Source organism: Semicossyphus pulcher, unplaced genomic scaffold, assembly GCF_022749685.1.
Source record: "Semicossyphus pulcher isolate SPU_LCO1_2020_fin unplaced genomic scaffold, fSemPul1.0.p SCAF_3, whole genome shotgun sequence".
In the NCBI taxonomy this organism is placed as follows: Eukaryota; Metazoa; Chordata; class Actinopteri; order Labriformes; family Labridae; genus Semicossyphus; species Semicossyphus pulcher.
The window spans coordinates 27,163,659-27,189,396 of record NW_027211704.1 but is presented as its reverse complement, the minus strand read 5'-3'; the positions used below and the strand labels follow the sequence as shown (position 1 = coordinate 27,189,396).

Here is a 25,738-nt window from a genome sequence, read left to right as displayed (position 1 = left end):
TTTACCTAATAAAATGGCCAGTGCGTGCAAGTAGTTCATGCTTGAGAAAACCTGCTCGGACAAGTGTGTTAATCCAAAGATGGACAGGACTCCAAAGTCATACTTCTTCGTGTTAATATAGTGTGTTGATGTAGCATAGTGTGGCGCTTATGAGAGCTCCGTGTTTGTTTTGTCGTTAATTTCCTGTTTTTAATATGTGTTTTTAAGGGGAATTTAATGTATTTTGGTGAAGTATCAGCGTGGTATTTTAAGGATGTCTGCCATCATCTGTAATTATGATTCATGCTGCTGATTTTATGGATCTTTTTAAACTTTTCACAAGCAGAGAGTCATTCATTACCTACGAGAGGGAGTTTCTCCACCTGGCTCAGTGAGCGCCTGGTCAGCCCGGGATGCTAACTACTGACTTCCCAGTTGAATACCTGTGGACAGCGGAGTGTCCCCAGCTACCCACATGCACGAGGAAGCGGGGTGCAAGGGGTGGAATGCCTTCTGTGTTTTTCTGATACAAGGCTGAATGCTTCAATCAAATAACGACAGTCTTGCATTACCGGGGTTTGGAACACTGATATGCCAGGACAGAGGCAACAGGGAAGGCATGTGCTTGTACATGAACAGGAGGTGGTGCAAAAACTACATCGTGGGGCACACAACAAATACATCAGATATAGAACTAGGAATTTGGGCATATTTTCGTGTATTTATTTCCTCCCAAAAAACTATATGCAAAAACTATGCAAACTATAAAGCAGCCACAGAGAAAATTCACCAGCATGTCCAGGATCTGGAAGCCATCTCCCCAGGGGCACCTAAAATAATGTTGGGTGACTTTAATGGCTGCTCATTAGGATCATCACTACCACATTGTCAACAATATGTCAAATGCCATACAAGAGGATCAAAAACCATTGATCTAACATATGGCAATATTAAAGCTGGCCGTAAGGCAACGAGGAAGTCACCGATAGGCACATCTGACCACAACACAGTTTTTCTGCTGCCTTCTTACAGACAGAAATTGAACAAGATCTGTGAAACTTTGGCATGACAACTGTGTTCTGACTTTACAAGGTTTCTTTGGATGTACGGACTGGAAAGCGTTTGAATGCACAGATATAAATGAATATACAGAAGTAGTAACATCCCATTTTTCGGCCCATCAAGTTAGGGCAGATGGCTATTCAACATGAGTCTGGATCTGCTCAAGGTTTCTGCCTGTTAAAAGGAAGGTTTTCCTTGCTTCTGTTGCCAAATGTTGCTAAGTACTGCTCATGGTGGATTCATGTTGGGTCTCTCTCTAAATAATATAAAAAAGAGTATGGTCTAGACCTGCTCTTTTTGTAAAGTGTCTTGAGATAATTGGTTATGATTTGGCGCTGTACAAATACAATGTGATTAACTGATTATTAGTTGATAACATCATAAATTAATTTCTGTGTAGATAATGTGATCCTATGCTGCTAATATAAAATGCTTTTAATTGAAAAAGAACAAGCATTTAAAACGAATGACACACAGGGAAATTAATTCAGAGAGATATGCAAATAGACCAAGCAAAGCGAGACTACGAAGTTAAAGTTGAGCAACTATTTAAAGACAATAGAGGCAGAGAGGCATGGAGTGGAATTAAAGCAATGGTTGGCTTGAACTCCCACTACAAAAAAGGACAAATCCTCTCTGAATTAAGATATTTTAGACCTATTGCTTTAATTACAGTGTGTATGAAATGTTTCGAGCGAATAGTTTAATCTTATTTAAGGGCAGAAACTAACAGATGGATACTTTACAATTTGCATACGACGGATGGATCCCAAACTGTGGAATACAAAGGTGTTGACGTTTCTAAACACATGAAAACACCATCATCTTATGTGCGCATATATTTTGCTGATTTCTCCTCTGCCTCTGCTTAATACTGTTTAGGCAGATATATTGGCAGCTGGGCAGTATGGGAGTTAACCACATCCTCATAAGATGGATTTACAACTTCTACTCTGAGAGGCAACCGTTTGTCCACAGTCATGGAAGACAATCTTCAGTAAATGTCACACGGACTGGAGTACCACAATGTTCTGTCCTTTCACCTTTGTTGCTTACACTGTATACCAATGACTGTATTAGTCATCAAGATAATTGCACATTGATTACATTTGCAGATGATGTTGCTCTCATGGGTCTCTTAAACAGCCATGAGACCAATTACAGAGCTGAGATAAATAACTTTTATTATTGGTGTTCGGATAACTTTAATTTGAAACATAACGAAAACTAAAGAAATAATCTTTGATTTTAGAAGAGATTACTCTATATTCTTTAATCATGAATCATACAATTATTGAAGTTGTACAGGAGTATAACTAACTGGGCACTACCATTGACAACAAACTGACATGGAGTGGTAATACCAATGCAAGATTTGAAAAAGCTCAACAGCGGCTCTATTTTTTAAGGAAGCTTAGAAATTTTGATTTTGACAGTACTATGCTGATGTTGTTTTACAAGACCTCCATTCAGAGTGTACTTACTCTTTGTATTCAGAGTTGACAGACCAGAGGGCTATTGAACAAAACGTAGATAACTTATTAAGCCGGGATTTTTTTAATTTAATAAAATCCTTTTTAACCACAGACGTTAGATGAGCAGATATGACACAGATCTGTGTGTTTCTCATGCCCTGTACCTGGCTCAATAAGGTCGTGATCTGTCCGTATTTCGGCGCACAGTTACTATAAAGTATACGTCTCCACGTTTGAATGACACAAGCTGGAGCCTGCAATCACTTCATCATAGTATATAATAATGCAGCGTTGGGAGGACATAGACGTTTAATTACATCAATCTGAGTGCTAATCATGCGGACCTTTCTGTCTGTCTGTCTGTCTGTCTGTCTGTCTGTCTGTCACTGTTAACAGACTCCAGTCTGCTGAGTCTGCTCCACAGTTTTTTTATTATATGATATTTTTTAAAGTCTAATGAAGGTAAATGAGGCTCCTTGTATATTAATATAAATTTGTTCGGTACAGCTCTAGTACTAATATCGGTACTCGGTATCAGCAAGAACCCAAATGTAAGTACCAAATGTAATGTAAAAAAAGTGGTATCGCTGCATCCTTAATCAGAAATGTGTATATGGCTTAAAATCAATGGCACAAATCTTCATCACCTTCCTTGGCCACAAAAGAATTTGCTGCATTAAAGAATTAAGTAAGTTATACACCTCATTTGTACATTGTGATCAACAGTCAAAGCACTTACCAGCCTGCAAAATGTTCTTGTACTTGTCATATTTGTTCTGTATGAACATTTTATTTGTATATTCTTGCATCTTGGATACGTCTTTGTTATTAGTCTTCATGGTAATTTTCTTGAGGAACATTAACTTCCTCTGCTCACTTTTAAGCCAAAGTGTACAACTGTCAATTTGTGAAAATGACTTTCAGTGGTGCAGTGGTTAGCAAGTGTATATTTTGGACTACCGCTACCATTTTGGTCCACTATTATTTGCCAGGTTTTTTCTCTTTGTTTAAGTACTGCGGCTGTATTGCCTTTTTTTTTTTACATATATGTTTTACCTCATCATATGTCTCTATAATAAGCTGTTTCTCACTTTGAGAAAAGTATGCAGCACGTGTCTTCTCCATATCTGCATCAGTAAATCTGTGATCAACCTCATGGTCTATTTGAGAAAGCCGTGAACGCGCACTTATCCGAATGACTTACACCTGGCTTGACACAGTTGCTCCTCCTCATCCTGGCTTGGCGTACGTGCAGCGGATTAACCCAGGATGCGCTGATTAGACTTGGTCAAGCCTTGCTTTATCCTATACAGGTTACCACATGATGCTTTTATGATGTATTTATGGTATTTTATTTCATTTATATCATGTGCTGTTAATTTGTTGATGTCTTTTGTTATATGTTTCATGCACTTACAAAATGCAAAACAAATTCCCCTAGGGGCAATCAAGGTTTCATTCATATGATTGTTGGGAATAGCATTCCAAGAAAATCAAGCATACCTGTAAGCTAGCAGCGTTGATGCTAAAAGCAAACAAATCTGTCCATGGAAATTCTCTGTTTTCTCTCAGACTTTTCTCTCTTTTTTTTTGTATTCGGCACCCAAAGCCAGTGTGATTCATAACTAGCCACTGGTAAGACTGGAAAGTTAGATGCAGGATATGACACACATTTAAGTTGAGGAAATATTGAAAAATAACAAAAATAATTTGGGGTATAGTCTGCACAATTTTTACAGTTGGAGAATGTGAAAACACTTTGCAACAATTACAACACTTTTGCGAAAATGAAAAGGAAAAGTTTTTCTTTTCTTTTTTCTTATTTGGCAAAGCCACAGGGAGACACTAAATAGGGGCAAAAGAGCCACATGCAGCTCAGGAGTCGTGGGTTTTAGTCCTTTTACATATATATCAAAGACTTGTGGTGGCTTAAAATAACACAAAAAAATGTATTCTAATCCTTGTTTTTGCACAGCCATATCTTTCACTGATGATGAGAAGGAACAGCTGAGGAAATTCAGCAACCGCTCCTATCTACTAGACAAGATGTCTCGTTACCAAGTGTGGCTCAGCCTTGTGGACATCCTGCTGGCGTATTCCTACGACGTTCGCTCCACAGAGGGAGAGCACAATGTGAGTGTATGTCTGTGTGAAGAGGCTACTCCCCCTGAGCGTGCTGCTTGGATGACAATGCCCTCTATCTTCAAATCCTTAGACCCCTTCCATTTTATTTAGAGCCATAAGGGATTACTAGTAGATCCAAGAGCTCATGTTAGGCCTCTTTTTGTCACTTCTTTAAGGTAGCTGCAGAGAGGGAAAGTTAGTGAGGCTTATTCATGGTTAAATTATCCACATGAGCTAAGAAATACTACAGATCTGGAAAATATTGAATTCAGGCCCAGCTATGAAAAATAATTCTCACTATCTGTGAACATTTTAATTTCCAAATGGGACATTACAACAGAGTCAAGACCAAGTTTCCTTGTCAAAGGGGCTATATGTAAGGTTTTATATGTATTCATCAATCAAATATCATTTTTTATTGCCAATTTGTAAAGGGACAGTAGAGGAACTGAAAAATGTAGACCCTCCCCAACTTCCTAATCTGCCACTAACAACCTGTGGGCTGATTTCTATGTAAAGCACTCAGGACGTTTTTTTTCGCTAAAAGAAGAGGATGTGACGTATATGCGCGCTCTCCTTGCCTTGCTGCCTGGAGCTCATGGGCATTCCCATGACTCATGCCTGACAGCCCACCCTAACAGCAGCAAGTTGTTGACACCCCACCACAATGGCAATCAGTCAGTTTTAGCTCCCCGTTACAGCGGCAGCTGCCCCCAGAGCTACCCGAGCAAATCTAACGTGAAAGTTTATTGAAATTCAGTTTCATACTAATAAATTCAATTTCAAATTATGTGATTCATATTCAAATTTTTACTTCAACTATTCAGGTTAAGCATTTCAAATTCAAATATAAATAATCCAAGTTCAGTTTCTACTGACACATATTTCTGCCCATAGTTTTCTATAAGCCAATATTGTTGCATTATCTGCATAGGCTAAGGTTAGCCAGCTAGCTGTAAAATGGCAACAAGCTACTGTTAGCAAACAAGCAAACGTTAGCTTGTTTGCTATCGCAGACAATTTGCATGTAGGCAACGTAGCAAAATACCGACGAGCGGATAGCATCAGCTAACTCGCGCAGACTCCCAGGGCTGATCTGGCTGGTAATTGAGTAATTGGCAGTTTGGTTACGAAGCACAATGTCAGATCCATGCAGTGTAAGGGCCCGATCAGACAGAACACGTTTTGAAGGCTGTAAAACGCTAGGCGCACCGCACTGCCTTTTTTGTGGAAGTAAACACCCGATCAGACAGAGCACGTTTTAGCAGCTGGAGGCGGCTTTTTTTTCTACTGTTGTTAAAGCAAGAAACTGAATCATTAACTGTCATTAATCTTAATTTAATCATAAATCTAAAAAGTTGAGGTATCAACAGGAAGGATTAGTTGAAAGTACTTTTACTTTGTCCATATTTCAACAAAGCAGAGGTAGAAGTATTGACTTTGAAAACATGTACACAAAAAAGCTGCTCTTACAGAAAAGGAAAAGGCAACTTGACAGCTTGGCTTGACTGAGAACCCAAACTGGTGTAGATTTAAATGTAACGGTTAATGGTCTTTATTAACTATTAAACATACATATGGATGGATGAATATGTTTGTGCACATGTTCTAAGCAACAATGGCGTACATAAATCGTCAGCAAAGGAAAAAGGAAATACTTTCTTTGTTAATAACAAATAGACTAATCTAAAGAATCTAGATAAATCCTACCTGTGTCCAGTTGCATTTGGCTCCATTACGGCATTAAAATACAATAGAAGAAAAAGACCGGCCAAATCAATGGCTAATGTAGCTAGCTTTGGCGTGCTAGTCACCAGCCTCGGAAACTAATGACCAGCCTAGCGACCAGTCGAATGAATAGGCAGCTTCTCATTCACCACCGCTGGCCTTTTTCCCTGCGTACGGTGGTGTGTGCTAGTGTCTGAACAAACACGTACAAGAAGGTTGACTGTAGTTCACTCAACGGCCAACCGTGTCCCTAGGAATGAGGATTTTTTGAAAGTTACATATAGACCCTTTAACTTGAAACTGTTTACAGCCTGTTCTTTATTGTGAACAAAAAAAATGTAATTACATTTTGAATTAAAAAAAATTTCTCTATGCGGAATTAAATGAGCTGCATGTTTTTTTTTTTGAATTTCCTGCCTGATAATGCTGGAATAATAAGCGGTCCTCTTGTTCCCCATAGGTAGAGTCACCTTGGACTATCAGAAAACTTAGCGGGACTCTCTGCTGGCTGGAGGTGAGTCAGTTATTGTCCACGGAAATATGATGAGTTGTTATGATGTTGTTGAATGATTAACTCACATATCCATTTGTTGTTTCACCTAATTCAACATCACTGTAAATGCACCAGAGCGCTAGTTGAGTTGTACACTTGAAGTGGAAAATATATAAATAAATCTGGGGATGTGGAGTTTTACATATAATTTTATTAAGGATATGTGTACAAAAAGCAAATTTGCTATAGAGATTGAAGGAGACAAACTGCCTTCCTCTTTCAGGGCCTGAAAGTGAGCACACTGATCTCCCAAGTCTCCTCAGTCAACACAGTAAATGAAAAAGCGATCAGTGACTGAATTTCCCAGAGGGAGTCATCCCAAAGGGATCAATAAAGTTGAGTCTAAGTCTAAGTCTAAGTGTACACAGATGACTTACAGGGGGTTCAGACAGAAGGCGGAAACACCACAAAACCTCACCTTTGGAACAGGGATAACTGCCTTGTTATCTACAGTTCTTGTTTTACCATATGTTCAATTTTTTGCTCATTGCAAGCAAATCAGGCAAGAAAACACACTGATAATGTATCTTACAGTCTTTTGTAGCTGTCGCTGGCATAGTTGCAGGGTGTGAGTCAGAGGGTCAGTCTGACAGAAATGTACATTTATAAATGTATCAACAGCAACCAAACAAAGGAGTTAGCAGAGCCTCAAACCTATTTCTGAAACAAAAGTACACCAGAAAAATCAACAGCAAGCCAACACACAAGACAGCACAATTCAATTTTCCCACAGTCTATTAAACAGCATTTATAGTGCAAATAACATCCAGCAAACAGTGCAAACAACAACGCCAAACCACCCATAGTCAATTTCTCAGTCATGTCATATACACAAAGTTCAATGTTCAAAGTGAGACCTGTTTTTGGGGGGCCCATTTTTAACTCAAAGCTGGAAACACCAGTATTCATATGAAAATCACTTCTGGTTAGGGTAGCAGTGCAGAGGAGACATTAGCAGGCTTGGGTTTGTAAGACAGGTGGATTGAGAAAAGGGCAGACTTTTCGCATCACTAAGGGCTGGCAGACGGACACAAGGACGGTCTGAACTTACTCTTGCTGTGCAAATCATTCAAGGCTCATCATCATCTTAACTCTTGATGGGGACCTATGTTAGATATGCAATTACTTTCTATTATTCTGATGTGTTTTTGAATCATGTTGGTAAAGTTTGTTTCCTTTTAAAATTTGTATACATATTGTAATTTAATTATTTTTCTGAACCCCTCCTTCCTCCTGAAATGAACAAGCCATTTTGCCATTCAAAGGTTAGACCTTAGCCACGATTGGCTGACAGTAATTGGAGTGACCGCATAGCCCCTTCCCCATGTATCTTCTTATTACAACAACATACAACATATTGTACTTATTACAACATATGTCCTTGCTACAAAATCATCAACAACAACAACAACAGATAATACATACTTATGTTTACAATGCCAATAATAGTGGTACAAAAGTGTAAAAAAGCAAGAACGGCATAGTAATGATGAAACACTGATAGGAATGAATTAGCAGGAGAAGCATAGTAATGATAAAAGGCTGATAATAGTTATTGTAACAGTTGAAGTCAAAAGGTCTATTATTAGCATTAGCAACAATAATAATGATACTATGGGGAAGACTGATATTAATAATTGTTGCAGTCTGAGTCGAGCAGGTCTGCAGCAGGAGGTGATCTGCAGCAACAATCCCCAGGAACCTAAGCCTATAGCAGCATAGCTAGGGGCTGGTCTGAGCCAGCCCTAACTATAAGCTTTATCAAAGAGGAAAGTTTTAAGTCTACTCTTAAATGTAGAGAGGGTGTCTGCCTCCTGGACCTTGACTGGTAGATTATTCCAGAGGAGGGGGGCCTGATAATTGAAGGCTCTACCTCCCATACTACTCTTAGAGACTTAAGGTCCCACACGCAGGTCTGCATTCTGAGAGCACAATGTTCTAGAGGGGTAATGTGGCACTATGAGCTCTTTGACATATGATTGTGCCTGACCATTAAGAGCTTTGTAAGTAAGAAGAAGGAAGCCAATGCAGAGAGGCTTATACAGGAGAGATGTTATCTCTTTTCCTAGTTCTTGTAAGGACATGTGCTGCAGCATTTTGTACCAGCTGAGGAGTTTCTAGAGACTTATTAGGACAGCCTGTTAATAATAAATTACAGTAATCCAACCTAGAAGTAACGAATGCATAGTTTTTCTGCATTGTTTTGAGACAAGATGTGTCTGATTTTGACTATGTTGAGAAGGTGAAAGAAGGCTGTCCTTGATATTTGTTTTATGTGGGAGATGAAGGACATATCTTGATCAAATAGAACTCCCAGATTTCTAACAGTAGTACTGGATGTCAGGCTGGTGCCATCTAGGGCAGCTATATCATTAGAGAAAGAATCTCTAAGGTGTTTGGGGCCGAGCACAATAACTTCAGTGTTGTCTGAATTAAGTAGCAGAAAGTTTCTAGTCATCCAGATCTTTATATCCTTAAGGTATGCTTCTAGTTTAGATAGCTGATTGGTTTCGTCTGGCTTTATTGATGAGTGTCATTGAGTATCATCTGCGTAACAATGAAAATGAATGTTTGAATGAGTGTTTCCTCATGAAATGTCCCAGAGGAAGCATATATAAAGTAAAAAGAATTTGTCCGAGCACAGGACCTTGTGGAACTCCATGACTCACTTTGGTGTGCATAGAAGACACATCATGAACACTAAAAAACTGAGATCTACCTGATAAATAAGATTTAAACCAACTTAATGCAGATCCTGTAATGCCAATTACATTTTCCAGTGTCTGTAACAAGATGTGATGGTCTATTGCAGTGCTATTCAGTTGGCGGCCCTGGGGCCGGTTCGGGCCCGCAAGATCAATTTAGTGGCCCTTTGAGTAGACTTTCATGCTTAAAAAACGTATTAGCCTACTGTAGTTTAAAAAAATAACCTAAGTGTCACAATAATTTCCCACTTTGTTTGTCCCATCTCACGGTGTCGACATTATCCCTGTTTATCCATCTCCTCTCATCCCTGCCTAAGGCATGTGCTGCTCTTCGCTCCAGCGTCTCTGCACGCTCATCTCTGCACCTGTGGTCCTGTTCTTGCTAGCATGTTAGCCAGTTTAGCCAGACAAAATGTCTCTTTCTACTTTAAAAAACCAAAAAGTTGACTCAGAAGACAGACAGTTCAACATTGAGTGGACGGAGAAGTATTTTATATCTGTCTGTGCGAGGCCCAACTGTTTACTCTGCAAGTGCAGATCGGTGTGCAAGGAATACAACTTGAGAAGGCATTTTAAGACAATGCATGCTAACTTTGACACAACTTTCCCTCTGGGCTCCGACTCTCGCCGCCAGAAGATTTTGGGACTGACCTCATGTTATGACCAAAGACGTCGCACTCTTTTTCAGGCCTGTACAGAACAAGAGAGAGCTACATCTGTATCACTATGAGTGGCATGGATATTAGTCCCTGCATCTGTAAACAGCTTTTTCTTTTTGCCGGTCAAGGAGTGTATGCTTGCTTCAATTGAGGAGGTGGTTACTGATGAGAAAACCCAAAACAGCTTGATAGATTCCATCAAAAAAATCCCATTATCAGACACTTCAACCATTAGGAGAGTAGAGTCAAGTCTCTTTTGGAAAAACTGAGGAAAGCTGTGGATGAATCAACTGACAATAGGGATGTTGCACAACTTTGTATCTGTCAGATTCTTTGATGGTGAATGTTTTCGGATCTACTTGGACTAATACCTTTGGAGGGACACAAGACCGGTGAGATCATTTTTAACAAAATTGTCTCATTCTTTGAGGAGAGCAACTTGGATTTGGGACGTATTAATATGCTGGTAACTACAGTACTGTGCAAAAGTGTCTTAATGTCTGTTATGGCTCACACAGACTGTTTTCTTGGCTGCTGTTGTGCGTTCATAAAATACAGTATATATGCACATTTCAATGTTGTTCTTTACTGTATCTCTAGCTGTTCAAGTGATTTCTCAAGCAATATTTCTCAGGCCCCTCATTTGGGATCCTTTTTCAGGAACTGGCCCCAATTTCACACTAATTGAATAGCCCTGGTCTATCCTGTCAAATGCAGCACTAAGATCTAACAGGACGAGTACAGAGAGAATTTGAAACTTGCATAAGTGCTGTCTCAGTGTTATGGTGAACTCTAAATCGTGATTGAAAATCCTCAAATAGACTGTTGTTTTGAAGAAAGTCACATAACTGAGTAGCGACTACTCTCTTGAGGGTCTTTGAAATAAAAGCAAGGTTAGATATAGGTCTATAGTTAGCTAAGGTGCCTGAATCAAGAGTAGGCTTTTTAAGCAGAGGCTTAATTACAGCTAGTTTAAAAGACTGTCGATAAAGAAATATTGATCATATCTAGTAAAGAAGTGCTAATTAAGGGAAAGACTTCCTTAAGCAGCTTGGATGGAATTGGGTCTACAAGACAGGTTGATGATTTAGTCAAAGAGATTAAAGAATTTAGCTCGGGAAGGTCAATTGGAGAAAAACAGCCTAGGTAAACATAAGTTTTTGAGTAGTTTCCAAAGATGCATCTGCACCAGTTAAGGGCAGGAGGTTACAAATTTTGTCTGTAATCTCAAGAATTTTGTTATAAAAGAAGCTCATGAAATCATTACTGCTGAGGGCTATAGGAATACATGCTCAATGGAGCTATGACTGTCTGTTAGCCTGGCTACAATGCTGAAAAGGTACCTAGGATTGTTTATTTTCTTCTATAAGGGAGGAGTAGTAGACACCTCAAGCATGCCATAGGGCCTTCCTGTATTTAGTAAACGAGACTCTTCTGTTTTGGTGGATTGCCACATTCTTTCAAATTTATGCAACATTTGCTTCAAGTTATGAGTTTCTGAGTCATACCATGGAGCTAGCCTCTGTCGTTTAATAATCTTTTTTACGAGGGCAATCGAATCTAGAGTACTTCTCAGTGAACCTGCAGTACTATCAACAAACGGATCAAGCTGAGAGGAACGAACATTAGCATAACAGCTTTCTGTAGTAAAGAGAGATCGTAAAGAATTAAAAGCAGCTGGAATTGCTTCCTTAAATTTAGCTGAAGCCCTATCAGACAAACATCTTGTGAATTTTGTTAACTGGAGAGTAGTCAGTTAGTTGGACATCAAATGTTACTAAATAGTGATCTGATAAAAGGGCATCAAGGCCATGAGCTAGAACAGTGATTCTCAAACCCCCCGGGGGGCACAGCGGCATGACGGGGGGCTTGTCACCGCTCTGGTGGGGGGGGTGGGGTTCGTTTGGAAAATGTAGCAGGCAGAACTATGTTTTGACGTCGGACAACCTGGACTCATTTTCGGGTGGCACAGTACACGCGTTGCCCTGGTGATTTCCATGACAGATTTCACATTCAGACACACACAGAGAAAACCTCTAGCATTGCCAATGGACAAATATATTACTGGGGCGAAAACTTTCTTAGCACAGATTGAACTTTATTGTTATTGTTCTGAAAAAGTTATTGCACATTTTATTATATTTCTATTTGAAAAAGTCTGATAGAGCAATTGAAATAGCTTTTTTTTTTTGCACAGCAAATTAGTCAAAGAAATGTGAAAAGAATGGTCACGATCTTGACTTTCTTTCAATAAAAGTTAAACTTGACACATTTGTGACAATTTTGTTGGGGCGGGGGGGCCTGGAAATGTTCCTTTCTCCAAAGCGGGGCATGACAGAAAAAGTTTGAGAACCACTGAGCTAGAACAAGGTTGAGGGTGTGGTTAAAGCAGTTAGTAGGCTGGTGCTATCATTGGCATCATTATCAACATCTACATGAATAATAAATTCGCCTACAATAATTATTTTATCTGTACTCAGGATTAAATCTGATAAAAACTCTGAGAATTCAGTTAGAATATCAGAGTATGGGCCAGGAGGGCATTATACTATCACAAATAAAATAGGCTGTAAAGATTTCCAAGCTGAGTGTGAAAAACTCAGAACTTTCAAAGGCTTTCAAAAGAGCTGAAACTAAGTTTTGGTCTAGGGTTGATTAGAAGACTAGAAACGAAAATAGATGCCACTTCACCACCTCACCCTTTTAGTGAAGGTTCATTAAGTTATCATTTACAAACGAGTATTACGACGTGAGCAATGAAACAGCATCCACCACAGGCAGAACAATGTAAGTTTGTTTTCTAACTCACATGTTTTCTAACACGCTATTCAATGTTAGAATGCAAAGCTTGTTAGTCTATGTGTTGTGTCATTTGTGTAGTATTTGCACTGGACACTTGTGTGTTGTGAAGCATATGACAAATGAACTCAAACTTCTACCGCAAATGCAGAGTTCTATCTGTGGTAGATGCTGTTGCATGTTCAAAGCCTGAATTGAAGCCAGAACGGCCCTTCCAATGTTTTCGGCTAATTAACTGGTAACAGATTGAGGAGCGCATGGGGTCACACAGGCTTCGTTCATTGTTGGTTAGACGCGGTTTGCTGGTGCTAGAGCTTTTATTTTGGTGTACTTCCGCTAACCGTCAGTGTGAATTTGCATATAAGCTATATACTTTCGTTCACCAAGCACATTTATATCATTTAACATTTGGATTTAGATATAATATTTTGATTTAAATTTAATATTTAGCATCTTTACTAGGGCCCTAATAATAATTCCTTGCATTCCCATAGGGTCCTCGCATCTGTCGGTGCTCAGGCCCTAATAATAAACATTGAAGATCCAATAGGGTTCTTGGAACCCCTTGGTGCTCGGGCCCTAATAATCCTAATAAACACAATAGGGTCCTTGTACCCATTGGTGCTCGGGCCCTAATTATGTTATTCAAATTCGAATTTTGCATGTTTGTTTATCACCATTTTTTTTCCTCTTGACATATGGTTAGATCACTTTGTGACCTAATTTTACTTTTTTTTTTTTTTTAAATACTTTATTTATTAATTTTCAGAACATCAAGGTACATAACAACCCAAACAATAACCCCCTTCTTCCCACCCCCTTCCCTCAAAGCAGGGTGGGAAAGAAAGAAAAAAAAGACAAAAAAAAAAGGTGAAAGCTGTACTCTATAACGACAGTTTCTATGGTCATCCATGACTGAAATAAAATTATACTTAAAAAAAGGAGGGAGGGAGATAATATCCATAAACCTCAGAGTAGAAGTGGAAAACTTCATGCCAAAATCTACGAAGTTTGTTGCAAAACCAGTGCCAGTGTACCATCGGACTGTTTACGTTTTACACATAATGGTGAAGTGGATGAAAAGAATGAATGCAGTTTAACACGTGAATAATGAAGTTTGTATATAACATTATATTGAATAACCTGGTGTCTTGAGTTAATTTAACATGTGTGTATGCTAAAAAGACATTTACACCATGCATCCTCTGAGATGGTGGTACCTATTTCCCTCTCCCAACACTCTCTCAGATGTTGTGTACTTGGAGCAGTTTGAGCTGATAACACATTTACAAACATGGACACCAGCTTTTTGGTCTCAGGTTCCTTTGCTAGAAAAGAGTAGACTTCGTCTGCTGAGTTATAAGTTTCAGATTTTAAAATGTTTGCTCTAGTATAGTTCCTGACTTGCAAGTACCTGAATAAGTGAGATGGTGGTAAATCAAATTTGCCTTTAAGTTGGTCAAATGAGGCAAAAACATTGTCAATATACAAGTCTTTCACACTAACCAGGCCTTTCCCTTTCCAAATAGAGAAAACAGGCTCTGACTGAGAGGGATGAAATGCATGATTGTGACAAATGGGGGCAAAAATAGCAGTGTTTGTTAGATTAAATTTTTTTTTAATTTGGTACCACACCTTTAATGAGTGTTCTACTATAAGTCCAGTCCCTTTAAATGGTCCAGGACTTCTCTTTGTTGTATGGAGTAGTGCTGGGAGGGAGGAACCAGTGATATCCTGTTCTATGGCCAGCTATGATGGGGTAGTGTCATTAGGTTCTATAGGATAAGCTTGCTGCCAATATACAAGCACTCGTGCAATGGCTGCCCAATAATAAGGTTGGAATAGAGGGGAGCACTAGTCCACCCAATTCTTTTGACTTGACAAGGTGCTTCTGACTTATGTGATGTGGTTTATATCCCCAAATCAAAGGCATAATGATTGAGTCCAGTGTTTTAAAACACTTTTTAGACAGAAAAATGGGTATATTCTGAAATATGTACAAAAATCTTGGTAAGGTCACCATTTTCTTATAGCATTAATTCTGCCAATCATTGACATGGGGAGTGTTTGCCAAAGTTCAATATCACTTTTAGGTTTATCAATCAGAGCTTTGTAGTTAAGTGTATAAAGCTGATCAGATTGTTTGGGGATTGTAGTGCCAAGATATATATATATATATGTATATCCTGATAGCTTTCCAAAATTTTTTATTTGGTCCAATAATGATGGGATGGATTTTCAGTCTGCGACATGAACAGGATTATGTCATCAGCATACAACGCTATATAATGATCTATTTTGCCAAGATGTATAGGGATAATTTTTGGAGTACATCTAATGCTTACTGCAAGGCTCAATACACAAAGCAAACAACAGAGGGCTCAGAGGGCAGCCCTGTCTAACACCACGGTACAGATTGAAAGGGTGAGATCTGTCTGAGTTGGTGAGGACTGATGCAGTCGGGTGCACATGAAGCATTTCTACCCATGAGCTAAAACTTTGACCCAGGCCAAATACTCTGATTGTTAACAGCATATATTTCCAATCAACCTGATCAAATGCCTTGTGCGCATCAAGCGTAAGTACTGCAGATTTTGACTTGTTTTGTTTGCTAAATACAATATTTAGTAATCTACGGACATTGAAAAAGGAAAATCTCCTGAGAATAAACCCCACCTGGTCTGGGTGCATAGTAGTTGCAACATGTTTATTCAATCTATTCGCTAAGATTTTGGTGAACACTTTGAGATCACTACCGAGAAGGGCAATAGGCCGGTAAAATGATGGATCAGTCGAATCTTTATCTTTTTTTAATATTAAAGAGATGTTTGCCGTATATAATGAATTTTGGTAATTTTTTATTCTTTATTGATTCTTTAATCACTCTCAGTAATAGGGGGGCCACATGGTCAATGAATGCTTTATAAAAATCAATGCCAAGTTCCATCAGGGCCAGGTGACTTTTCACTCGAGAATTCCTTTATGGCCATGACAACCTCTTGTAATGTAATTTCAGCATTAAGTTCATTTTGCGCATTGCAGTCTATTTTAGGAAGCGGGAGGGAGCGCAATAATTGAAGAATATCCTCCTCTGCTGCAGAGCTTTGAGATTTATATACATTTTCATAAAAGTTCCTGAAGCACTTATTTATTTCAACAGGGTCTGTAACAATAGAGCTCGTCTGACTTTTAATTTCATGGATAGCCCTGCAAGCCTGCGCCCCTCGTAGCTGCCGTGAGAGAAGAGGGCCGGGTTTATCTCCCAACTCAAATTGTTTGTGCCTCACTTTCAACAGTAAAGTATTGATTTGTTAGGAGAGAATACTGTTATATTCATGCTTTAACTTAACAATCTCCTTCAATAAAGATGAAGATGGAGCCTCTCGATACTGTTTTTCAAGGAGGGCAAGCTGTGGATCTATAACTGATAACCTTTGTCTCCTCTGTTTTTTTTGTGCAGCTTCATAGGATAAAACAAAACCTCTTATCACAACCTGAAAGGCCACCCACAAAGTTGAGTCTGAGACATCGCCTGTGTCGTTAAAAGCTAAATAGTCCTTTATCGAAAGTGAGCATTTTTCCAAAAATATTTTGTCATTAAGAAGACTTGGATTAAATCGCCAATTATAGTGGGGTTTTTCCCACCCAAAGTCCATACCTATAGAAACCAGGCTGTGATCTGAAATTAAGATGTTGTGATATTTAGATGACTTCGTAATTGCTGTTAGCTTAGAATCAATTAAAAAATAGTCAATCCTTGTGTATGTATTGTGAACTTGTGAGAAAAAAGAATATTCTTTCTCTGTGGGATTGTGAATCCTCCAGATATCAACCAAGTTAAGCGACTTCATCAGATTATTTAGCACATTTGGAGTCTGAAGGACTAACTGTGCGGGGTGAGGACCTGTCCAAAAAATCTAAAACGCAATTGAAATCACCACCTGCAATCAAGTCGGTTGTTGCTAGGTCAGGTATTAGATGGAAAACACCTCAGAAAAAAACAGGATTGTCAAAGTTTGGTGCATATAAATTAAGGAGGGTAACGTGAACAGTCAAAATAGTGCCAGTCACAATTATGAAACGAAAATTTGGATCCTTTTTAGTTGAGATGTGTTGGAAGGGAATATTCTTTTTAATTAAAATTGCCACACCACGTGCCTTGGCTGAAAAAGTTGACTGAAAGATTTGTCCTATCCAGCTACACCTAAGTTTTAAGGCCTCTGTGTGTTTAATATGTGTATCTTGCAAAAACAAGATATCAGCTTTCAAATCACGTAAGTGAGAGAATATCTTGGCTCTCTTGGATGGGTTATTTAAACCTCTGATATTCCAAGAAGTTAGATTAATAATGTTATTCACCATATGATCATTCTTTGGGACACTCATGACACCCCTACAACATAGAAATGCAAGATGCCATTGTATACAAACAAAATATGATGAGTACAGCATGAACCAAACTGAAAGAAAATACCCCCCAAACTCCCTGCTTTGCCTTCCCTGAAGAAAAGTGGTAATGTAAACCCCACATGGCAGCGAGGCTGCTGAGAAAGGAGCCTATACATGCAGTAAAGAAGCACAAAAGCAAAAAACAAACTAACACCTTGTTCCCCTGTCTCAGCCCCTACCACCCTCCTGTAAGTGAATTGTTAACACTCCTTTTATATCAAGCAACTAGCATTCTAGAACCTTTTTTTAAGTTCCCAACAGAATTAAGAATAAGAAACGTGGAGTAAAAAGCAACAAAACGCGTTTTATAATCTGCATGCGACTCCTGCAAGTTTTTTTTTTTTGCTGTGAGGTCCAGAAAGATGCTGATGCGCTGCCCATCGCAATTTAGTGGACCTTAGTTGCGAGCCACCCGGATTGTCTTCTCTTTCACGGCGTTGTGGTGTATCCTGGCGATCATGATTCGTGGCCGGTTGCTTGGTGCGCCTGTGCGGTGGGCACGGTCCACTTTAATTCCCTGGGGAAAATGCTCAGCTCCCAGGAATTTACGTAGCAAGTCGGACACAAATGTAGTTGGAGAGCCTCTTTCAATTTTCTCTGGCAGAGCCACAATTTTAATATTTTGTGTCCTCGAGCGGCCCTCTAAATCGTTCACTTTGGCTTTCAGATATTTATTTTGTACACACAGGTCATCGTAACTTTTTTCCAGCTCGGCCAGGCGTCTGTCAAACTCTTCGAGCCATTCTTCCAGGTTTATAATGCGGGAGGTGTTGTAGGCAACTGCATTTTTAACCCCAGCAAGAGTTGTCTCCAAGTTGTCAAACCTCGCGTTCATAGGGTTTTCCATCCGTCTGATAGCCCCCAGGATGGGCGACGGGGAGGCATCCTCCTCCGTTGCATCTCTCTGGGCATGCTCGGGGCTGGTCGAGCCAGGTGAGCTAGCGTTAGCTGGCTCGGTCGGCGGATTGTCTTCGATCTCTGAAGGAGACTCGAGTGTTTTCTGAGTCGGTTTCTTGGGCTTGACCATTCTTTGAGGTTTTATAAACAAATGTCAGCGTCAAGAAGTGCTAAAAAGGAGTGTTAAATACTTATATCAAGTTGGAGTGGAGGAACTGATAAAAAGCACAACCTACTACATCACCCTGCGAGGACCCTATTGTGTGATGAATTATTATTATTTTCCCTGTTTTTAATTGCAGTTTTGAGGAGGTTCCCGTATCTTAAAACGAATGAAACTGTGTAGGCATTCCAGAAGTGGCGAAAATTTAGATATTTAATGAGTCTCAAACATGGGCGTGGCAAAGTGGCTCAAGAGCGCCACCTTTGGACATTCAAAAAGGGGTCCCCACAGGGTTTACTTTGATCTAGGTGTATGACATTTGGCATGCATATTAAGCATGTCCATACCTACAAAAAAGCCTCTTCCACCTATACCTAAAACCCAACAGGAAGTCCACAATTTTATGATGAATATGAAAAAATTTTGAATTTTGGCCATTTTCAGGGGTCAAACTTGGATTAACTCCTCCCACACCGTTCATCCGATCCACTTCAAATTCGCTTAAAATACTTGTACAGCCATGAAACTGGGTACACATGTCCCCAGTGGGGACAAGGGAAGATTTATGTAGGTTTTGTTAGTTGGCGTGGCTAAACTGCTCAGTGGCGCACCCTAAAGGTTTTTCAAAAATTCAGCCCCCACAGCACGTTGAACGTAGATTTATGAAATTTGCTACACATGTGTATCATGCCTAGACCTACTAAAAAGCCTCTTGAACCCATACTGTAAATTAAACAGGAAGTCCACCATTTGAATTTACATAACACAACATTTATCAACCACTGAGCAAGCACTTGGAAACAGTGGCAAAGAAAATCTTTCTTAACAGGCAGAAACCTTGAGTTAAACCAGACTCATTGGTCATTAGCCATCTACAGCAACCGTCTATTCCAAAAAAGTTGTATAAAAGAGACACAACAAGAGTGAGATGGAGAGAGGCAGAAAGCGAGGCTAACAGACAATAGACAACAGATAATAGAGACGAAAAGAAGCAATGCTAATATTAGCAGATATATGACTAAAATATTCATTTATCTGTCGTTATACTTATTATATATTGCTAGTAAGTATGAGTGTTAATAATTGTAGCTGTTGGAGTCGAGCAACTCCATGAAAGCTGGCGGTCCGCAACAAAGATCCACAGGAAATTGCGAGACAATAGAACACCAAAAACCCTTGGGAAAAACAAAGATAGTTACATGCATTAATGGGACATGAATGCATACAGATGGGGAGAGAAAAGAGAAGAAAGGAGGTTGGTGTATCATATTCCATCAGTCTAAGGCTATAGCGAAGTACCCGTAACTTTTAAACGGGTTATAGGGCACCATGAGCTCTTTAAGATAGTGCTTTGTATTTAAGAAGAAATAATTATAAATTGTATTATGCAACAGTTAGTTCCAGCCACATGATCTGATTCGACATTCTGCTAATAACTACGTCAATAATTACGTCATCACTGGGACTTATTCGTATCACTCGCCTCAGCCCGGTGTTCTGAATACAGTTAATTAACATAACAGCAGAGGGTCTTTGTCTTGATTAAGACAAGCAGCAGACCTGATTTACACTCCTGCTAAACAAGACCAGGGGAGGGCATGATCCATGATGACACACATTCACAAGCTTGTTACACGTCCTTCACAAACCACTAAAAAGAGAAAGAAACACAGATTTAAAATTTCAGTTTCAGAAAATCTGAGAGGGAAGGCAGTGATTTAAAGAGAGACAGCAATTAACAGGCCAGGGCTGCAGAGGCTGCATAGACTTGTAAGCTTTTTGCTAGCTCAATGAAAGGGTAGTAGTTGTTCAGAGAAAAAACTGGTGTGCATTGGTGTTTTCTGCCTTTACCCCAAGAATAAAGGATAATTAAAATTACAGGTTGGAAATATCTACCTCAACCATTTTCGTTTCTGTCTATTGTTGCTGGATGCGTGGTAGATATCTTATTTTCATGTTCTCTGATTTGCAGACGTACAGCTCCTTGCAAGAAGTCCTGGTGTCATTTGGACGGAGGGTTTTGTGCTACCCACTCTACAGACACTTTGCCATGGTCTCTACAGCCGCTCGCGACACAGCTATGATTTTACAGCAAGGTGAGTTGCCTAAAAGCACCAGAGCAACAACCCCAACAAACATATAGTAAGTGTAAGCTGCTTAAAAGTTAGACTGCATAATGTAGTGGTACAGTATAATGTTGAGCAGAAGTGGACTGCTGGACAGAAGCAGAGTTTGGAGAAAATAAGCATACTGAGGCACTTGTTTGAAAGCTAAGCATTATGGTTGTAGTGGTCCAACACAAACCACCTTTGGAAGAAGAAAGTAGAGTAGGATGTAAACACACTCAGGATGTGTGAGGGCGAAGATTATCCAGCTTGTTATGGCTTTAATGCTGGTAAATGACTGTATGTAAAGGCTTTTTAAGCTCCAGATCGGCATTGTCATGCCTCATAAAGTAGGTACAAGTTGTTAGAAGAGCCAGCAAAACTGCAGTTAGAGTCTGAATGCACTGATGGATGAGTAGGGAGATTTTGTATTAAATCCTGAGAGAGATGGGAAGCCAGTGTAGTGAGTGAAGGATGGGTGTGATGGTGTTCATACTTTTGCATGCCCACCAGGACCCTAGCAGCTCTGTTTTGAACATATTGCAGACCTGCCAAACCTATACACATTTTGCGTAGCAGGTACGCACTTTCACATCAAAGTACGCTGGTACTATTTGTCACTCTAAGTACGCAAAAACCTGGTGACACCTTGTAAATGGTAAATGTTCTGTACTTATATAGAACTTTTCTAGTCGCCAGTTTTGTAGTTGAGACCGCTCAAAGCTGCTTTTACACTACATGTCACATTCACCCGTTCACACACACATTCACACACTGATGGCAAGGGCCTAAGTGCCAACCTCCAATCAGATCTATGCCCATTTTCGATGGCTATGTCACCATGAGCAATTTGGGGTTCAGTGCCTTGCCCAAGGACACTCCGAGATGTGACTGTGGCAGTCAGGGATCAAACCCCCAAACTTCCAATTGAGAGACGACTGACTCTACCACTGAGCCACAGCCGCCCTGTCAAGCCTTGTGAGTTTGACCAATTGTGCAGTACTCTAACAGCAAAAGGCAGCCGAAAGGCTAAAGAAAAAGAAAAAGAGTTTGACCAATCATAGTGCCGGATTCGTTCCCCTCCTTAACCCACCTACAAAAAAAATAATCACAAGCAGGGATGATTGACAAGTGCGTAATGTCATTTCAGAAGACAGTTATGTTAGTAATGCTAAGATCTGAAAATCGACAGCAACACTCTTGACTTGGATTTTATCCCTCTCGTTCCCCTCCTCATTCTGGCTGGTTGGTTCCTCTAGTGCGGGTCATTCTTTGAGCTCCTTTGAAAAGGTAAACAGACTGGGTGGGAATTGAGATTGTGAACCGAGTTAACGTTAGCCTAACGTTACATAGCTATGTATTGACAGCTAGTTTGCATGTTCACCGTTTGTTTAAGTTGCCAAAGTCAGCAAAGTATATTGTCCGCGTGTCGCAGGTTGTTAAATGTGACTCTTCATAGTATTCATAATTAGAGCCCGACCGATTTATCGGTCTATCGGTTGATATTAGTAATTTGCAGATATATCAGTAACGGTTTATACGTCCTCAGATATGCTCCGATGTTTACAACATTAATTTTTTTACAGTGCTGGGAGTCAAAGTAATTGCAGCTCCTGACAAACAGAGGGCGCACTGTTAATTTTAACAATATGAAAGCCAGGCTCTCAGTCCTGACAACAAATCACAATAAATTACAGCTGGAGTCAAGAAATGTAACAGCCTCCTCACTCGTGGTAACAACTATAAATAAGCACAAAAATGGCAATTACTAACATATGCCATATGCAAAACATACGTTCTGAACAGACACATTACAAACACAAAGAAAAAATATTTTTTGCATTTTGAAACATAAAATAGCAAACTTAACAACTTAAACTATTCAGTCAGCACTAGGCGGCAGGCATGATGCGAAATGAGGACGTCCCTATCGCTGCCAGAGTGCGCGTCACAGCTGAGCAGAGCAGCAGACGCAAGTGCGAAGGAAAGCATTGTCTTCCCCATACTGAACGAAACATTGTGAAACACAAACTCAGCTTGCTATCAGAGCACCGCTGTTTCTACCCTCTGCGCATCTAAACTGCGATACAATCCCATGTGTACAGTCTGGCTCTCAGTTAGTTTTAAGTTAGTAGATAGTAACGTAGGTACAGGAGCTTTTGGCTTTATTGTCTGCTGGTTTCACAGTGGTTCCGCTCTAAACAACAAGCTTGCATGTCTTCACCTCTGTACAACCCCGCAGGACAGATATAGGATTTTGTTTTAATAAGCCATAGCCATCGTCGCGCCGACTGTGTGTCTGTCTACTCCGCCCTCCGTCACACCTGCAGCTCCTTACAGCAGTGAGACACACACCCACACGGAATGTTCTCATTCACAGAAAGGCAAATGAAGACGTTTTGTGAAGTCCCTTTCACGTCTCATAAATATGTTAAAGTTACAATGTTACGGTGTAACAGAGAGACAGAGAGCAGATCAGAGAGAGACGTTTTGATTAAATCCCAACCTGCGGACTGTTGTCTGAGCTCCAGACCACTGCCCCGCAATAGACAGTCCATAGATAGTCCAAAATGTCCCAAACAGAGCAGAATAATAAGAATAGAAACTCAGACGAAGGGCAGATCCTCTGCAGATACAGACACCAGCTCACACTTCTTCTGGATTATGATATTGATTAATAGGGTATATTTAATATGGAAAATCCTGCTCATTAAGCCTTTTATTACTATTATTAACAGTATCAGTATGTCAAAGAAGCTGGTCTGTGTTTAGTGACTTTTATCTGTAGCAGCACTGTGTGAAGGTGGAAAAAAACAAGAAAATCTTCTCTTTACTTACATTTTACATGCAGCATGGAGAGAAGTACTGCAGTTCTCTGCCTTTCAGTCAGAGTGTTCAAGCTCATATACAGTGTCAAAAACCCCCTACCTCATCCCCAAATGGTACTCTAATCAGCCAACTTGCTCTCGTAAACAAGATAAGATAATCCTTCTTTGCTCTCCAGGGGGGAAGTCGGGGGTCCTAAAATAAATGTCATAAAATAAATTGCCCCCCCCCCCCCCCCCATATAACTTTAAATTTAAACAAGTTACCCCCCTTGATGATCCCCAGAAAATTCCCACAATACACACACCCCCTTATGAAGAATGGGCTACAACTATGGCTCAACCAGCTGCGACATTTTTTCTGTTGGACAAGCTCGACCAATATACTGGAACACCGGAAGTGCGTGAGAGTGAGCGGGGATCGGAGCGGATCAGCTCTGCCAGAAGTTGACTTTTTACCTCGTTTTTACCCTCGTTTTAATCTACGATTTCATGACAAACTTTCAAACTGATCAACGCATTGCCCATACAGTTCAACTCGGCTAAAGACTCCAGTAAACAGACGCCCAGTCAGTGCTACTTTTAGCTTGGCTACTTTTGTTTTTAGCCTGGTGGCTACTGGCTAACTACCGCAGAAATGCCAGGTGTGCCCTATGAGGACCACACATTGCTGAAAAGAGCAAACAAAAAGATTGCTGACCTGAAGGAGGATATTCGTCGGCTGAGCGATGAAATGCGAATGAAAGACACTCTTCTATCCAGTTGTATGGATGTAGCCTCCGGGCAGTCCAAAAGGATAGCTTCCCTCACGGCAGCCCTCCAGGACACAGCCCTCTGGGACCCTGTCGCAGATCCACGACCGTCCTCTTGTTCCACACCCAACCCTCGGTCATCCTGGCCCGAGGCGGTCAGCCGCGGTCGAGGCAGGGTCAAGTCAGGCCCCCCCCCCCAGTTGAGCCTATCCAACCGCTATGCGGCCCTCTCGGACAACTCTCCGGCCCGACCGGCTCAGGCCGCTGCGGGACCGGCTCTGAAGGCAGCGCCTGCTGACACCTAGGCCTTCCCACCGCCGGTGACTGACAGCACTGGAGAGACTAGCTGTCCCACCGGTAAGCCGCTGCCACGACCCTCATCGCGGCCAACAACCTCCTCAGCACGTCGAAACATTGTCAAAGAGGCTGTGCTCAGGCGCTCTGGTGGCGTGCCTTGCCCTGGGCCGGCAAGGCATCCTTCACCCAGCACCGTTGCCGCGGCCTCGCCACAACTCCCGCCCGTCAGGATACGCAACGTGGATCCTGATCGTCCTTCAAACTGTCATCAGAGCCAACAGCCAAATTCTCCTCGTCCCCTCTTCGCCCCGACCACGTTAATTGTGGGGGACTCCAGTATCAGGCACACCCTTCAACGCCGCCACTGCTTCCCTGGAGCTACAGTCCCAGTGATCCTGGACAAGCTCCCAGCTTTGTTGCGCTCACTCCCCGCCTCCGTAATCCATGTGGTCGTGCACGTCCGAATGAACGACACTTCTCGGATGACTTCTGAACTCACCAAAAGGGATTTTACAGACCTTTTTAGCCTTTTAAACACTTGTGGAAAAGACATCCTTTTATCAGGACCAATTCCCACACTGACTCGCAGTGCTGGACGCTTCAGCTGAATACTGAGCCTCAACACATGGCTTCAGTCCGTCTGCAAAACGCACAACATTGGTTTTATTGACAATTTTAATCTGTTTTGGAACCGCTCCTCCTTATTCAGACCAGATGGAGTCCACCCGAACTGGCTGGGTAGTCGCATGCTAGCGGCTAACATACAAAACACTGTACAATCAACTTCACATGCGTGACTGTTTACATCCCACACCCCCTCATCTTCTTCTACGCCTACACAGACTCCTCAACCTACCATTACACCCACCTGCTCCCCCCACCGACATCAAATGGCACTGTTCAGCTCTCCAGGTAAACAAGTCACTACTCACTGGACTGGTCTACATTCTTCGACCATCATCTCCTCCCATAGACATTCAGCACCACGTTCACCAACATACCCCTCTGCTGTCAATCATAACAATTTAATTCACATTACTCTTCAGCCACAGACCCCCTCCGCGCTTAAGTGCACTACAGTAAACTTTGGCCTTTTAAACATTAGATCTCTTAATAATAAAGCCTTTTTATGCCACGATTTGTACACAATACCTTTTCATCTTTTG

The 25,738-nt window shown here is 40.7% G+C and overlaps 1 protein-coding gene across 2 annotated transcripts in view; it reads left to right on the top strand.

Annotated features, from left to right (window-relative positions):
* shq1 (SHQ1, H/ACA ribonucleoprotein assembly factor) overlaps positions 1 to 25,738 on the top strand; it is a 51,229-nt gene that overhangs the window by 9,095 nt on the left and 16,396 nt on the right. For both annotated transcript variants that reach the window (XM_069678229.1, XM_069678228.1), the window contains exons 8-10: positions 4,492 to 4,649; positions 6,829 to 6,882; positions 20,566 to 20,689. In XM_069678229.1, the coding sequence (XP_069534330.1) occupies positions 4,492 to 4,649; positions 6,829 to 6,882; positions 20,566 to 20,689 (336 nt within the window). The remainder of the gene's footprint in view (positions 1 to 4,491; positions 4,650 to 6,828; positions 6,883 to 20,565; positions 20,690 to 25,738) is intronic.